The 17,650-nt window shown below is 38.3% G+C and overlaps 1 protein-coding gene across 5 annotated transcripts in view; it reads left to right on the top strand.

Moving 5' to 3' along the window:
• Positions 1-17,650, top strand: part of iqsec1b (IQ motif and Sec7 domain ArfGEF 1b) — a 152,931-nt gene that overhangs the window by 67,871 nt on the left and 67,410 nt on the right. The window contains exon 1 of one of the 5 annotated variants that reach the window (XM_041224291.1): positions 10,331-11,264. The exons of 3 other annotated variants lie outside the window; for them this stretch is intronic. In XM_041224291.1, the coding sequence (XP_041080225.1) occupies positions 11,188-11,264 (77 nt within the window). In that variant the 5' untranslated portion in view covers positions 10,331-11,187. Of the gene's footprint in view, positions 1-10,330; positions 11,265-17,264; positions 17,503-17,650 lie in introns of those variants that run through there. One more of the 5 variants, XM_041224293.1, reaches the window with a different exon arrangement.

Here is a 17,650-nt window from a genome sequence, read left to right on the forward strand (position 1 = left end):
GGACACAGTTTCAGTTTAATGACTTCAGATCTTATAGTTGATTTATGTTATTTATTTATTTATTTTTTTAACTGAATCTGCCAGGCAGAGGAGTAATTTGGGCTGTCCCCAAAAGTAACAGCGTGAGATTGATTTCAGAATTCTTATAATCTGTCTAAATATTTTCATTGACAGATATTTAAAAAAAAAAAAAAAAAAAAAAAAAACCACGAAAATCATCATATATTTGACAATAGGCATATTGATATACCTTAATGCATGTTTGTTTGGCAAACATTAGTGTGGTCTGTCCTACAAATGTTTCTTATTGGATTTTCATATCCATGTGATGCTGTACAAGCTAACTGTGTTGTGTTTGAATGTTTCAGTGTCAGCTCAGCTGTGTCTTGGCATCTGTTTAGAATTGCTTGTGAGCTTGAAATGCATTTTTAATTGCCAAGGCAGCTCTAATGTTGTGTGTTGTGTTACACTGTTAAGTTAAACAGTAGTGTTATTTAACTGGAAATTCAGTTCATACCAACTGAAACTGTAAGAATCAATAGGTTTGTCATTTCAGCATATTTTATATAATATGTAATACAAGCAAGGAATATGTAGTTGATGTTTTTCTTGCAAAATTACTATCTAGTATGAACTGTAAATGTTATAAATTCAGACATATTATGTATTTGTACAATTATGGAGCTTTTTGCAAATCAGATTTGAATCAGACACTTTTTTTTTTTTTTTTTAAATAAGTGACCATCTGTGTAGTTTTTCATAACTTGCTTGCCAATTTAAAAAAAAACAACCTGTCTATTAAAAAGTTTTGGATCACTGGTGTGGTTCAATGTAGTGAACCGTATACTGTAAGTTCGGTCATTTATATCACAGCTGTGGTGAACATTAGTTGATTAAGAACAAAAGGCAATGAAAGGATGATATGGAAGCAAGCTCTGTACAAAGCCTGGATAAAGGGTTCAATCCAAACAAGTGATTGTTGCGGGTCTTTCAACCCAGTCAACATTTAGATTATTCTGCCATGGAGTTTTGGTTGCTCATAAATTACTATGCCATTCAATAATTTTTTCAAGCGACATCAGTATCTTTTGAAAACCGCTATCTCCATTTCACCTTTTTGACAGGGATGATAATGCCCTTCATCAGTTCTGTTGTCCACCTTCTGGATCTAGTAGCCCTTTTTCAAGATAACCTGAAGCACGAGGTCACTCACTGAGCTGTAACTGACACTCCTCTAAGCACCGCCTCTCTCCTCTCCTCCCTTTATCTGCAATGAGGGATCGCTCCTGTCCTCTCCTCCATTTATCTGCAATGAGGGATCGCTCCTGTCCTCTCCTCCCTTTATCTGCAATGAGGGATCTCTCCTGTCCTCTCCTGCCTATTCCTGCAATGAGGGATCGCTCCTGTCCTCTCCTCCCTATTCCTGCAATGAGGGATCGCTTCTGTCCTCTCCTCCCTTTATCTGCAATGTGGGATCGCTTCTGTCCTCTCCTTCCTATTCCTGCAATGAGGGATCGCTTCTGTCCTCTCCTCCCTTTATCTGCAATGAGGGATCTCTCCTGTCCTCTCCTCCCTATTCCTGCAATGAGGGATCGCTCCTGTCCTCTCCTCCCTTTATCTGCAATGAGGGATCGCTCCTGTCCCTCCTCCCTTTATCTGCAATGAGGCATCGCTCCTGTCCTCTCCTCCCTATTCCTGCAATGAGGGATCGCTCCTGTCCTGTCCTCCCTATTCCTGCAATGAGGGATCGCTCCTGTCCCTCCTCCCTTTATCTGCAATGAGGCATTGCTCCTGTCCTCTCCTCCCTATTCCTGCAATGAGGGATCGCTCCTGTCCTGTCCTCCCTATTCCTGCAATGAGGGATCGCTTCTGTCCTCTCCTGCGTGGATTCACTTTGGACGTCAATATACTTGGCCAAACTTTTAAATCCACATACTACTTTTAAAAGCATGTAATCATTTCTAACCATGAAAGCCTGATATTTCTGTCTGGGACTGTACTTTCACTTTCTCTTGTGTCTGTTATATACCTGTTAACTACTAACAACTGTTGATTCTGAATAAATGCTGCTGTGACTATTGTTTGTGCTTACCTTTTTATGAAATGTTTTTAAACAAAGTATTTGGTTTCTTTGTGTTACTGGCACAATTTAAATTGGGATTTTGATGACATGAAGAAGAAAACAATTACCAATGTGTTTTTAATAAGATGTGACTTTCAAGAAAGGCGGGGGGGGGGGGGGGGGGTGTGTAGAGTAGAGTGGTGTTATGATGCCTTTATTTCAGTAGAAATAGGTAACATCTCTTAAACAGAGCCTTACGATCATTTAAATAAAGAAGAGTTTATGAGAAAAAGCAGCAAATATAGTTGAGGTGGAGACACTATTAATTAGTTCATTGTACCAACAGTTGTTTCTAAAGATTCAATCTATTAAATTGTAATTCATTTCCTCATCTCACAGCTGGTATATTTTTTTATTTATTTTTTTTAGTAGTCACCAATTGATTTTACTCCGTTTTTCTCCCAGTTGTATTTTTTAGGCTCGGTTTACCGCTAATACCCCTGCGCGGACTCGGGAGTGGCGAAGACAAACACGCGCTGTCTTCCGAAGCGTGTGCCATCAGCCACTCTGCAGGCCCACCATGCAGCCAACCCAGAGCTACAGCGTCGGAGAACAACGCAGCTCTGGGCAGCTTACAGGCAAGCCCGCAGGGCTTCAGGGGTCGCTGGTGCGTGGTGAGCCAAGAACACCCTGGCCGACCTAAGCCTTCCCCACTGGGCAGCGATCAGCCAATTGTTCGCCGCCCCCTGGGAACTCTTATCCACGGTCAGCAGTGAAATAGCCTTGACTCGAACCGGCGACCTCCAGGATATGGGGTGCATCCTGCACTCCACGCGGAGCGCCTTCACCGGATACGCCCTCGGAAGCCCCTTACTGCTGGTGTATTTTGTACATTATCAGTGTGTACTGTACCTTCATGGAAACTGGAAATTAAGCTTTAAATTAGGAAAGCATTAGCAAACAGTCAGCTCCCTAAGATTGCTTAGTAGGTGAATGGAGTTGGCCGTTAACAACACATTTTGGTTCCTGGTTTGAATTATATTGTCATGCCACCTGCCACCCTGCCCTTGCAAATTAATCATGCACCAAGGATAAACCTCAGTAAACCCTTAAATTATCAAACGTCAACACAGCCATGTCATTTCCACACAGGATGTCAGAATCCTGGCTTAATCTTGATCCTTCCTGTTATTACTGGAGTTCATAGCTAGATTTCAGAAAAGCGATCAAGCTAATTAAAATCCTGCTCTTCTTGGAATGAATTACAGTGAACTTTTTTTTTTAATAAACTCTTTATTTGTGAGTGTGGAGTAGTTTTAAGTTTTTTTTGTTTTTTTTTAACCTGTTTAAGTAAAAAATAATGATGATGATCTATTTGTTTTCTGACATGCAGTTTAATTCCGCATGTTAAGTTGTAGAAAAAAAAAAATCTGTTGATATAAATATAGTGCCAACACCCCTGCAATGGATCTTAACCAGTACAGTATACTTATCTCCAGTATACTTTTTTTTTTTTCTTAGGCTGATTTATCCTGCTATATATTGAGGGCAGGTAACTAAGCTGAAGGAATGTGTGTGTTTTGGCAGGCGCAATCTGTATTTTGATTTATAAAATTAATTTAAACGATTAGACAAAATATTGAAAAATACAGATTATAGTGGATAACCATTTTTTTTTAAAGCTAAAATGTATTTAAAAGTGAATTCAGTCACTGATTGCTGTCTGAATGCTTTTGTTCATCAATACCTAAGTCAATATTGAGGGCTTTTGAATAGACCACTAGAGGGAGTAAAGCACTAAGCAGTCATTGAGGCAGCAATCAAAAAGCTTTGCTGTCAAGATGAGTTCTGGGAAGCTGAGGCACATTGTAAAGGATGATTTTTGCACTGCATTGGCTTAAAAATATGATCAAATTCTTACTGAACTGCTACATCATTTGATCATTCGTTGCACTGTGACCTGTGCCGAAGGTACTGCATCTAATAAGGAATCTGCTGAAATATATAATTGTTAAATCAAGGTCGAGGTAATATAACAGAAACACATCATTCCAAAACTCTCTCAAGTTTCCATATTGTTTCTCCTGAGATAACTGGTGTATGATAATAAGCTTCATTCAAGTGCTAGTTAAAAGATGATTAATTATAGTATAACAGAGTTGTGCACAAATTTTGGGTCTTTCGACTCTTTTGACTGTAATTACAATATCTGGCCATCTGGTGGCTCTCTTTGCTTGGTTTAAATCTCAGTAAAATAAGCTGTCGTTAACACCATCTGACCACCTTTCCGCTAAAAAAACAATGAAGATATAAAAACAATATTGCCTATTATAATATCCCCATTTGTAATTTAACTGAGGCAGAATTTATTTTGTTGTTTTTCCCCATAAAAAATAAAATGGTGTGTAGCATTTTTTTTTTGCTGGAGCTTGGGAGGGGATGAAGCCGTCCAAAGCTCCTGTTTTAGAGGAACGCTGTTAGGTGTAGCCCGGGGCAACGCTACGGGTCTCATTTTCCACAGTGATCAGTTAGAAATGGAGCGCCGCTGTCACAGTTCAGTATCACAATAACAGCAATTACACGCCTGCATGGAACTCGCTCACAGCTCTGTTCAGGGTGCTTGGAGGGTTAGAGAGGGGTTCTGTAGGTAAAGAACAAAGAACAACTACAAGAGGCTGTGTTCATGAAGCACTAGCGAGTTTTCTGCTGTGTGTATATTGCAGCCCTACTGTATGCCGTTACCATCATGCAAATGCTTTATAGACTTTATAGACTTACATAAAAATGCTTTCGTCTTACAGTCCAGACATATGTTGGTGGAGTATTTTAGTGATACATTTAGCTATGCACAGTGAGCAATTCAGAATGTGGATTGCAGTTTGCCAGATTTGTATTTTCTTGATGTGAAGAGAGCTGGGTGTTTGCTGTTTGCAGCAGATGGTAAAGGCCAGCAGCCCATCCCTTCACAGTCCACAGAGTTGAGCCTTTTGTTCTCTCTTTGCCAGATTTATCCAAGCAAGTTAGAACGAAATCTAAACAGCGTCAACAATCTTCAAGGTTGCCCTTTATATTCATGTTCTTCTATCAAAGAAGGGCCCCAGGCATTACAAATGTATTGCACACTGCTGGGTTGATGTCTGTATAACCGTGCAGTATCTGTGCATATGGTGATAATGTCAAATGATCATTCTGCCGAAAGAAATAGAATGGAATGGACATTATTTGCTGTTTCATTGTTTCCTGCATTCTGTACATACAATGAAAGCTTTATGATAACATACACAATTATAACACATTATGGAAGATACACATTGTTATATACTGCTGCAGCTATTGGTGTATTAATATAATATTACACAATAAAACATGCACCTTGTAATATATACTGTACAGTGCATGTTAATACTAAAGATGTGCAAGATAAGTGTGAAATATCTTTTGTATTTGGAGGGCATGTTGCTGAAGCAGCTATGAATATTGAATGTCGTTTTATTATGCTATTGTCCAAACTATAGCAAGAGATACCTTATATTACACAGTACTTATTCAACCCATGCTCATGCCTGCAGTGCACAGTGTGGGCTTATAGAGCAGCACCATCAGAGATCCTTGTCTCTTTGAACATGGTACCCAGGTGCGGGGCTTGATCACCAGCCCTCTTTATCTGAATAGGCACCTCTTCACAGCTGGGCCCAGGCAGCCACTGAAACTCCATTAATCAATTCATACAACTGGAGTGTGGAGTGTGTTTAAAAATGTTAATTTATCAAATAATCACTCACAAAGAATAGTCCATCATTAACATCTTTCTTTAAAATGGACGAGTGAAACTGTGTCTGTTTTGCTATGCTTGGTTTTCTCAACTTCTCAATATTGTTTTTAGGACTGGAAACCTCAAGTAAAAACAGTAGCTGACACCAGTACCGAACAGAGACCAAGTCCGACTTTCAGCTGAATAACAGGATTCTTATTATTATACAAACTCTCTGGGCAATGAGCAAATTGCCTATAGTTACCTTTACTGGTATATCTGCAGTTTCTTTTTGGAGAATTGAATTTGCAGGATGTGTGGGGGCACGTAGGTTCATTATACCCGGTAATGCTTTTTCAAATTCCACTTCCATATTTCCAAAGCTGATACAGTATCTCTCTCTAGCAAAATGCAGTATTTCACTTTGAAATCATAGCAACATTTGAACTGTAGGGGACAATGCACCGTGGGTTGAGGGGAGGAAGAATTGTGTGATCAATTTCTATTTGACAGCGCTGTGCTCTTTGTCATTGCAGCAGGCTACTCAGATTTGATGGTGTTTTCTGTAAACCCTTTCTAATGCTCTGCACATCTTCTATTGACAGTTTTAAATAAGATGGCTGGATAGGTACAGAGAGCTGGAAAGCAGCAATAGCACTGCAGGACATTGCATAAAGGCACTTCATTTCCTTACTTATGTGCAAGCTTGTCTCATTTGTCACAGTTTCCCCTATGCCTTGGGCACTTTTTTGTTCAGTAAGGAAACGTTATCTTATTTTACTTTTTAAAGGTACGTCTAAGTACATGTGATTGTGGAAATAAAGTGCCAGTGGCCTGAATCTTGTTTTGGTTTGAAACGAATTGATATGAGAAGTGTTTTCTCATAAATAAGTAAATGTTATTGTTAACCTGAAGCAGATTGCAATTCCCACTCTAGCTGTACTATAGGTTAAAATTCTGTTAATATACTTGAAGTACTGGCTTCAACTTTTACAAGACTTGTTCATTCCATGCTTACAGCTGATGGGCAAGATCCTTGTTTCACTGATATTTATACCCAGGGGGTCATTTAACATTAGCTCTCTTAATATTAATAAGCGCTCAGTTATATTTGGACTCACTGAAGGACAGACACTTGGTGTGAAGGACCTTTGGCCTTCGCACTCTGTCCTGCATATTATACTGCTTGCATCGCCAGCTGCATTTTATAATAAAGATAGCATGTTTCACAACATTGTTTGTTCAATTAATTATGCTGCGGCAAATAAACTGGTCATGTTGACCGGTAATGTGCAGTGAGCACTGATATTGATATTGCAATTTAAAAGTCTTTCATTAGCAGTTTGTCATTTTCATTTTAAAAAAGAATAATAAAGATAACTACATAACAAACAGTACTCTTATGTTTTGATACTGCTGCGGTGGCAATTTTGGCGTCATATTATTGACTTCTCAGATGTTTAACATTTGCAATAAATATACACAGTAATTAGTAGTAAGTAATTGCTCTCGTGTCTGACAAGCTCCACAGTTTGAGCTCTATTGTTTAGGGGAGCTTACAGAGACCTTCAGGTAACTTGCAGGGGCTCCAATTACTGCCTGTGGCCTCGCCTGCCTGTTTTGTCTGCCGATAGAGAAAGGGAGGAAACCACACATAAATGACGCCTCTCACTTTTTACCAGACCACCCATATCCAGATGCCTCCATTGCATTGTCAGGACAACAAAGGGATGGTTTACTTTGTTTTGTTAGTAGTGGCAGAAGGACACGTGTAATACAGCCCACCATTAAATTCATTATTCTCGACTAAACAAAGGAAGGCTGCTCTAAAATAACCAAATGACGAGGTGTTAAGGCAGTTAGAAGACTCTGTAAATTATTTCAGTCTGTTTAGACAATAGGTTAGGCTTCTGGAGCCATTCCCCATGAGTGCACAGAGCCTGTACAGTAACACTAAAAGAGTAAGTGCAGCCTCCTTGTTACATATTGTTTAGTCTTTTGAATATGTTCATATGCCTTTTGTTACGGTATATGCTGTTGGTCAGAATCTGTCTGGATACTGTAGATGACTTTGTAAGAGCAGCCCCACCCCCTAATACCTCCCCTCCCACCCACTCATTTCCTTTCTTCAAATTAGCCATATGAATGCAAAGCAATCAAATATAATTTTGAAACCCAGCATAAGAAAATTGATATAATTTAAATAATGGCTCCGAGATGCGCTGGTAGCATCAAAGAACTGAACACTATCGCGGGTCTTCAGTAGCCGGAACAAATGAGAGGCTAAGGGTTTTTATTTTATTTTTTTTAATTTCTGTGTATAATTATATCTACTCCCTTGGGAGTATCTTTGGGTAATCAGAACTACATGCAATTTGGCAGTTGCAAAATAAAAGATTTCTTTGAATTGCAGAGGAATGGAATGGAAATCCCAATAGGCAGTGGATTTTATACATTATGATGCATGCTAGTTAAGTCTTCCTTTTGCATCACATATTTCATAAAGGACTTTGTGATGCAAAGTGGACTTTAATTAAAGGGTTTCAATATGGGCTGGAAAAACCCGTCAATAATCATAATGTATTGATAAAGCTGATGATTTTTATAAAAATGAAATGTATACATTTGCAGAGCCACGTGCATTTTTGACTCTCCAATATACCGTAAATATCTTAAGGCATTGGGAAATCCAAAGATGATTGCATAGCAGGATCATCCTTATTGCAATATCACAACTTGAATAATATCCAACAATGTGAATCTGCAATATATTTTCTGAAGGTGCAAAATGATCAAAACCGCTATCTCTACCCCACTACCGAGGCACAAAAACAAACTTGCAGAGCATAACTTTACTGTAAGTAAGAGATACACACTAGACTTTGTGAGCATTTTTATCTCATTGTTCTGATTCTGCACTAAAGATTATTTTCCAGGCAGCACAGAATCTTGTGCTAAGCCAGTTCTAGCGTTGCCATCTTGTGAATGTCAATGTGCCTTAAAGTATCTAGTATTATGCAAAATGTTTCCCGTTGGTAGGTTTCAATAACTCAGTTCCCTGAACTGGAACCAAGTGCTGCTTTCATCTTTACTGATAGACTAAGACACGTCAGGGTTCACACATCTCACTGTGTAGAAACTATTCTAAACTCAGAGATATGGATTTAACAAGGACTATCATAAAACAAGAGTAAAAAGATAACTGTGTAAATAGAGATAACGATATTGAAGATCATTCAAACCTGCCTGATAATTGAGCTGCCACCGGGATGTAAAGATTAAACAGCAGAATGTGATATTGATGTGGTGAGCTTGTGAGGAAGGAGTAGCTGAAGGGGTTTGTCAAGTGATAATGACGCTTTCATGTTTGTAGTAAGATTTGTTTTAGTTCTGAATACTCTATAAGCCTGGATGCTTACAAAATGGAATACAGTGACATGTTGTTTCCTGTTGGCTATACAGCTGCACCATTGAGACTGAAGATTTAAACAAATCTCTGCCAGAAACTTGTATTCAAAGTAACACGCTGCGTTTCTTCAAGAGCGTGAGATGAAGCTTAATGTTGCAGTCTACTGTGAGAGGAAAGAAGCCAGGCTGTTGTGCTGAATCTTGATTACCATCCATCTCTGCCTTTATCATTCATAACTTAAAAAACACCCAGTCAAAGAAGGTGGAACTATTAAGAACCTGAAGTTGACTTCATCAGTGCCTTGTAGATCTGATAGTTTTAAAATCCTGCCTTTAATTATCACAGGATAAAAATGTACATGTTTGGTTGTAACAGTCGAGGTGATATGAGTATTATATAGCAGAATAACACCAGATTTATATGTGAGTTTGGATTAAATATTTCAATGGAGTGCTCTTGTCCCTGCAAACGTTTAATTGACTCTAGTGGAAAGACATGCTTTTAAACATTCAGATTTTTCTAAACGTGAGAGACTCCACCCCATTACGTTAAGCATTACTGTGTTTTTTTTTACCTGCTAATTCAGGAGGACATATAAATTAATTAGCATTATTATTCACTACCAGCAGCTAAATGAACTCACATTCTGGCACTGTATTTCCCACGCTGATTAGATGAACATTGTGTTCACTGGATATCATTTTCAGTTATATCTTCAATGGGAAAAGCTAAAGTGCTGTCACTTTCATCTATTTTTTTCATATTGTAGAAATAGTGTTGCTCTTACAATATGTGTTTATTTGGTTCCTATCTTGCTCAAAAACTGCCTATAGGTTGTATTGAACAAGTCTACAGTTTATGGTAATTTTGAGCACCACCACAATTGCATGAATCAATGTTTTTTTTTTTTTTTTTTTTTGTCCCAGTATTCCAACACAAATTCAGTGTGGTTGTTATAGAGTCATTATTTAACTACAGGCCAATGGGAAACAGACATCAGCATTCCATTTGAGATTGTGTTCCTGTTGCCCCAGCAACCAACATCGGAATATCTCCGCGAGGCATTATCTAGCCAGCTTCTTAGCTATGAGGTTGCCCCACTGAGCACCATGTGGTTTTGGTGATTTAGCTTTTCGCCACACAGACCTGACTGGCAAAGGGTGCTGGGAATTAGATAAAGCATAATTAATACCCTGATCGGGAAGGGCATTGTTTGTATTGTTACGGTTTAAGCGCAGGGAAGCCAGTCCTTGTTATAGTCTGCGACAGATAATGGAGCAGCTGTAATTCAGAGCTGAAGACCTGGCAGGGAGCGGCAGAGCTGTGCAGCCTATTTACAAACTGGGAACTGTACTACTTTACAAGGGCCCTTTAAAAAGAAAATCTGTAAGGAAAGGGGGGAAAGAAAATTGCGTGTGTGGACATGAGATGCAGAGAGTACTCTATACTCTGCTGGGGGTTTAACATTGCTTTTCAAGGCAATTGTATGGATTAGAGCTACAGTGCATACTTTCTTAAGGGTTGTATGTCTCATATTAACAGTACAAAAGAGTAGCATTAGAACTACCCAGTAGTGAAAAAAAGAACAGATTTGACGTGGTAAAAAAAAGAGAGAGAGGAAAAACCACTAATCAGTCCAGAGTATGAGGGGAGAGCTCCGGACAGTTCTACTGGAGACATCAAAGAGGGGAGGTGAATACTGCTGCCGTCCTGCTGCTGCTGCTGTCTTCTTGTCCTCCTGTTAATGGGCAGGTGCTAAGCCAGGATACAGTGCCATGTGGGGTCTCTTGCTGCCTGTACTGACAACAGGGAAGACAATGGGCTTCAGAACGTTGACACAGGGGCAATGAGGTGTCTCCCCCATGGTAACACAGGCTTCTGCTTGAGCCTGGCATAGGAAGGTTCTTCAGAAGTTGATGATATGTTTGTAAACCGACTGTGTCTTTTTTGATTTTACCACATACAATGTTGAAGCTGAAAGCCTTCTGTTTGGATTACTGGCAGTTCTGGTGTCTACAGCCTCTCAGTGGCTTTTATAAAAGGTAAGCTGGAATTAAAATATTCTGCTGTTTGTTTTTACTGTATGCATTTTACCCATGGTAGTGTGTTTATAAAAGATATCTTGATTTGTATTTTGCATTGAGTTTACTGTTTGATTGTTTTGTTTTGCTGACAAGAAACTACTTTACGTTTTGTTCAGTGGTTAAAATAAATCAGGCATTTTAAGAGTTCATTTCAACTACATGTGCAGGTCATGTTTGCTATATGATATCTTTAACAGCAAGCTGATCTTCTGCATAATGAAGGAAAACTGAGTCAGAATTTTGGCAAACATGTTGTTTATGGAACTCATTTTCTATGTCAGACGTTTAGAAATTATTCGAGTTCATTGTTCCTTGCTGATTGAGCATCTCGCATGCATCACAGCTACCCAAGCTGAGCTCCGAAAGCTTCCTCCAGCAGTTCTGACAGAGAGCTTCTTTGTGATTGATTGTGAATGGAGAATAGGGCTGAAGTGTCAGCTGCCTTTCATTTAACAGGGGGGTTGAATAGAGAAATGATGGAACAAGGTTGTGCCGCTGAGAAGTGCCTGGTGCGGCTTGGCTCTCTGTTAAGGTGAACTGTAGTGCTTGTTTTGTATGATAACAGACAGTTTTGACACTGTGATGCAGCACACACTCAGTGTGTGTTACTGCTGTTACATGTTACATAGGATGACCTTTGGGTGTTTATTGATTAGACATAATGAAGCTGGTGCTTTAGCATACTTTTTATTTTCTAATTTCTCATTTCTTTTTATTTTTATTGATTATACAGTATGCTGTTTTTCAACCATGTAGGAAAAAGCACAGGCATTTGCAAATCAGTCAACAGTAGTTGCTCATAAAGAACACAGCCAGGAGTAACTACTGCATTGTTCTCTCCACGCTTCTCCTGCTCCACGCTCTTGTTTAGGGTCGAGGCCTGGAAGGAGATGGGCCACGTGTCTGTTTCATCTGCCTTCCATCCCTGACAGTATACAAAGTCACACCCTTCACTTTCAGAAGGTCAAGGTTTACTACTAGCAAGTTGAGTGAATGTGAGTGAACAAGTACGCTTTAACATAGGCTTATATATACAGTGTAATTTCTGGTGACTGGTAAATTGTTTTAGAACGTTACCGCCATTACTATTTGCAAGAATAGTAAGAATCCAGTTCTGGATGCACTGTGTGGACCCTTTTCACAAATCTCTAAAGGAATGGTTTGGTAAGGATTGTATTTTGAAGTCCATTTTGATTCATTAAATCAAGTTTACTGTTCATGAAACATTTTTTTCTATTTATTTGAGAAAAGGTAAAAAGTCGATTCTAATTTTCCAAAGTGCTTTTTAAGAGAATATGAATAAGAAAAAAACAGTCCTTAAAACAGTCAAAATGCAATTTGATGCAGTAAAAAAAATCTAGTCACATTAGGGTTGTAAGGTACTCAAAAGCGTGGCTACAGTAAGTTGTGTGCTACTAGTTATATACAATTAACCGTTCTTTTTTTTTTTTTACTTGGTAAAATTGTTTTAATGTTTAAGAGACGGTTAAAATTAATTACTAGATATGTAACATTATGGGTTTTTTTGGTTTGTTTTTAGTTTTACTTTCACAAAAAGCAGTTGAATTTTGTTTAAATACATTAATAAATCTGCACCTGTAAGTCCTGTTACTTGTATCGAGCGCTTCGTTCTTAAAGCATGTATCCTTCCAAGCAAAGGCAGCAGGCCCTCACAGCTTTTCAAATTGATATTAGTAAACCCTCCTTGGGTCTTTAGAAAATGCAAAGCATTCTGTATAGCAGCAGCTGCACATTATTGAATAATCATGAGTTACACGCCTTGCTAAACTTCTCTATACGAATACATAGTGTACAGGCAATAGATTATTATGTGGAGTAATGAAGGCCTCTTTGGCTCAATATCTTTCTGACATATTCTACTAATGATCCTACATACGTTTGGTATGCCCTCGATCAAGCTGATCTGTCAAATTTTAAAGTGGGAAACTTTCAGCAAAACAGAATGGTCTCATTATAATCTTTCTCCTTGTTTTTTGATCACGCATGCTTATTTGTCGTTTAGCATGCAGAGGTGTACTGCATAGTTTTATCCCGTGGTTGTTGTGTTTGTAATCAAGGAACAACCTTTCACTTGCTTGTGTCTGCTGAAAGGCTCCTGAGAGTTGATCATACAGTTCTGTCAAAATACCATTTAGCAAGAAGACATTACCTACCCAAACTTTACAATGCTTAAATCATTTGTATGCAGTTCTGTGTCTTGCATAGAGCTTACTCATGCTTGATTAAGCACAAAAAACTTACTCTACTCCTAAAATAACAGGAATAAATGAATGACTGTAGGTCAGTGCATTAGCTGTTAGAGTAATTACCCCCCCCCCCCCCTCTCTCTCTCTGTAACTCAATTTGTCTCTCTTCTCCAAAACCCTAAAGTTGCACACAGTAAATGTAAGGGTGTTGTGTGTGTGTGTCTCTATGTTGTTTCAAACTAAGCTTGAACTACTGTGTTCTGATTCTTCAGGTTAATCAGGTTATTGAGATGTGTGGCAATGTAATACCTAAAAGCACCTTTGCTAAGCAAACATAGTCACTGCTATTGGATGTTCTGCTGCTTTTAAGGCAAACAAAATAATGGAAAAAAAGGGATTATTCAAAATGCCTGATAACAGTACATTTTTCTGTTGCTTGGACAGCTTTTCACTAGCTTTTTACCAGTAATCAAACATATCGTTTTGTTTTTAAAACTGGTCGTATGTTTGTATGCAGATTCCTTTTTCTGATAAATATGTTTACAGTACTGGTCTTTGAGTTGGCTACCACTGTGTTGCACATTGCTGCTGTATCTTTTTAATACTGAACTAATTTATATGTCACTGCCATTGTCAATTTAAAAACAAATGTTATTAAAAGAAAGTGTTCTGTGTTACAGAAACAATCTGAAAACCTAAAATGCTTTGCTTAGTTTAAATGAACTCAAACTTTGACAGTTGTACCATTTCTAATGAGTTCTACATAAAAGATTTAGAAAACTAGCCACTAAGGCAATGCAAAGCTTTAAATTATACTTTTTGTAGCATTAGACCGTTTGTTTTCTTCATGGACTTCCCTTCGGGGGACAGCGTGTGTTCGTCTTCACCGCTCCTGAGTCAGTGGTGAAGCTCCTAAAAAAATTACAATTGGACATTTCAAATTGGAAGAAAAACAGAGTAAAATCAATTGGCGATTTACAAAATTTTATAAGAAAAAATAAATAAATGTTACCATCTGATCTGTTTAAATTCCCTTATCGTGACTGTATTCCACTGTTCCTTTAATAAATCAAAAAGTAATTTAAGAAGAGTAGTGTTTTTGAGGTTAGGCACACAATATGTGTTTCTGGTTCTGTAGGCATGATGGTGGTGTGACTGAGTCATCGACAGCTGCTCAGCCCGCTCCTGAGGTAGGCCACGTCAGTTTGGTAGATATGGAAATCTGTAGTATACGATTCATCCCGGATTGTGAAAGTAGATTGCTGCTTTCATCTTTCTGATTTCTTTTCCAGCTACTTGGCAAAGGGAAGATACATTTTTCATGAGCTCTCTGTCAGACTGAGGAGGTACGTTAGACCCAAGCTTTCTTAAAGTTACTGAAAAAAACTGCATTTCATGGTTAATAGTTTTCCATTGGAATAATGTACAAGTGCTCTTGTGAACTGAAATTATGCTTAAAGAACAACGTGGAGGTGAAGTTAATCTGTTACGATAACAAGCCACCAGCACATAGCAACAAACATTTATGTAAATTGTACAGCAGAACTACAGAGACTCAGTGAATCCATTTCTTCACCTTGTTGGGTTTCAATTTTTGGTTAGCAATATTACAAGTAGCAGTATGTAGTGCATCCTATTTGACAAGTCCCCTGTCATTATGCAGTTATTTAAAATATAGAAGCAGGTTATACAATAGGTCAAGGTCACAAAAACCAGAACAGAGGCCAACTATTTCCCTCCTGGGAATAAGCACCCCTTACTTTCTTAAAGAGTACAAACATGTGTGCAATCCAGGCTGGAATGGACTTCCAAGAATGCAAGCATGAAAGATAGTGCTGTGGACATGCTTTTACAGTATATGCATTTATTTTGGCGGCAGTTTTTTCAACTGCCAAGGCAGTTTACACTACAGCGATTTACACCACAATAAATAATTGTATTTACTCTCCCCGATATGCAACAGCTGTATCTTTACTGGTACAGTGTTCCCATTGAAAATATATTATCCTTCTTCAGGCTTTTCATATTCTGTTTAATCTTGAACAATCGTTTCCCTCTTGCCTCTAGATAATATTAATAAATGAAAAGGTTTTTTTTTTTGTTTTTTGTTAGCAAAATCTAGCATGTAATTATATATCGGCAAATTGCACTTGGAACAGTATTTCTTTGTTTTACTGGTTTTAACATTTTGTTTTGCATCAAATACAGGTGATGACTAAAGAGGCAGACACTGTAGTTCCTGTAGTCTAAAGTGATATGCAATTATGTTTTGTTTAGTTGTGTTTTTGGCAGAGCTACACACGTCTTTGTAGGAGGGTGCATTTCAGCATACCTGTTATTAATTAATTACTATTATTATTTCAATAAGGTATGAGGGTGGTTTAATAACTTGTGTATTATAATTGTAAGCAAGATGGATTGAAACAATGCCTTAGTTATATTAATAGGGTAGGTAGTCTTGCAGCCTGTCAGGTTTCTGGAGCTGTATTCTTTAATTTGGCTGTGCTCTTTTAATAATAATAATAATAATAATAATAATAAGAAGAAGAAGAAGAAGAAGAAGAAGAAGAAGAAGAAGAAGAAGAAGAAGAAGAAGAAGAAGAAGAAGAAGAAGAATCTTTATTTTTATGTAGCGCCTTTCATGGTGGACCACCATCACAAAGCGATTTACGAGAAGGAGACTAGGGTGTGTGAACTGTGCATCAGCTGCAGAGTCACAAGAATGTCTCACCCAAAAGACGGAGCACAAGGAGGTTAAGTGACTTGCTCAGGGTCACTCAGGGGCCTCCTAATGAATATAACACCAGTGCTAATCAAGTCCTTATCCAGATCCACTTGTCCAGGTATATGGAGAATCGTTTACAGAAAATACTGGACCACAGAGAAGTTGCATGTCAAAACTGCAAATAAATGGAAATGGATAGATTATATAAAACCTGCATTCCACCCCATGTAGTTCTAGCTGCTGTTCGCAATCAGTTTGATAGGAATGGGATCATTACATTTGATCAGTTAGCATTATGTTTTCCCTGAAGTCTTTTTTTTTTTTTGCGTTATCTTCCCTACTTTAAATAATTAGAATGCAAGCTTTTGGAGGAAAAAAAAAATATTACAATGCTGTTTTTGTTTTGTTTAAATCCTAATTAAGAATCCTTTTGAGCAAAGTTCTTGTTTAAAATTAATTCAGTTAGTTTGTTGCTAAAACAGGACATCTTTCTAACAGCTGGCTTGTGCAGATGTGAAGGAAGTAGCTAACGTGCAGGATTAGTTTTGTGTTTTGGGGCAGAAATAAACAAATGACAGTTTAAATTCTGTGACATTATGTTTCAAAACATTGCAGTGTGAATTAAATTGGCCGTGTTCTAAACTTTATTCAACCCCCAGCCTTGGTGCTCTTTTGGGAAATGTGTCACTGTGTTGGACCCAGGCCCAGTGCAGCCTCTTGCACATAGAGCTCTCTTACATCATGCAAGTAAGACATTCGGCAGACTGCTGGGAGTTTACAAGTCCCAACCAGATGATTTAGGGTGTATTGTTAAGTACTAGTAAGTGATATTCAGGGGGGCCAGCCGACAACCTGCATTATAAAAATAAACTGTAGGCTGATTTGTTCTAGTGTACTTAGTGGTCTTGCCTTATTTGGGTCTCTGTGAACAATCTCTGCTATACTTTATTCCTTATTGAACAACTTTATATAATTCACTTTAACTAAAGGACTCAAGGCAGAAATGAACTCTGAACCAACTTGAAGTTAGTCATGTTCTCTAGCAGGTTAAAGATGCAAGACCTTGGAGGGATCGTGAATCAGTGTCAAGCTGCCTTAGTGTACTGTAGACAGTAATTTTATTGTGTGCCTGTAACATTTTTCGCTCGTGTTTCTCCCTGGGACCGCATTAACCTTCTCAAACACGACAAAAGCCAAGGAGAGTAGGTGACGTTACAATGTGGGATCTAATGTGGAAGTATTGCATTTCTGTGCGCACACTAAGGTAGGAGAATTGATTCATTCATAGTAAAAAGCTGTTGGGCAGGGCATGCTGGTAAAACGTTTTTGTCAAAGTAGAATAAAAGCAATGGTTTGTGAAAAGTTTAGCTCTTTGATTTTGTTGCTGACGTCATGTTCTTACTGACAATTTC

Source organism: Polyodon spathula, chromosome 23 (assembly GCF_017654505.1).
Source record: "Polyodon spathula isolate WHYD16114869_AA chromosome 23, ASM1765450v1, whole genome shotgun sequence".
Lineage (NCBI taxonomy): Eukaryota > Metazoa > Chordata > Actinopteri > Acipenseriformes > Polyodontidae > Polyodon > Polyodon spathula.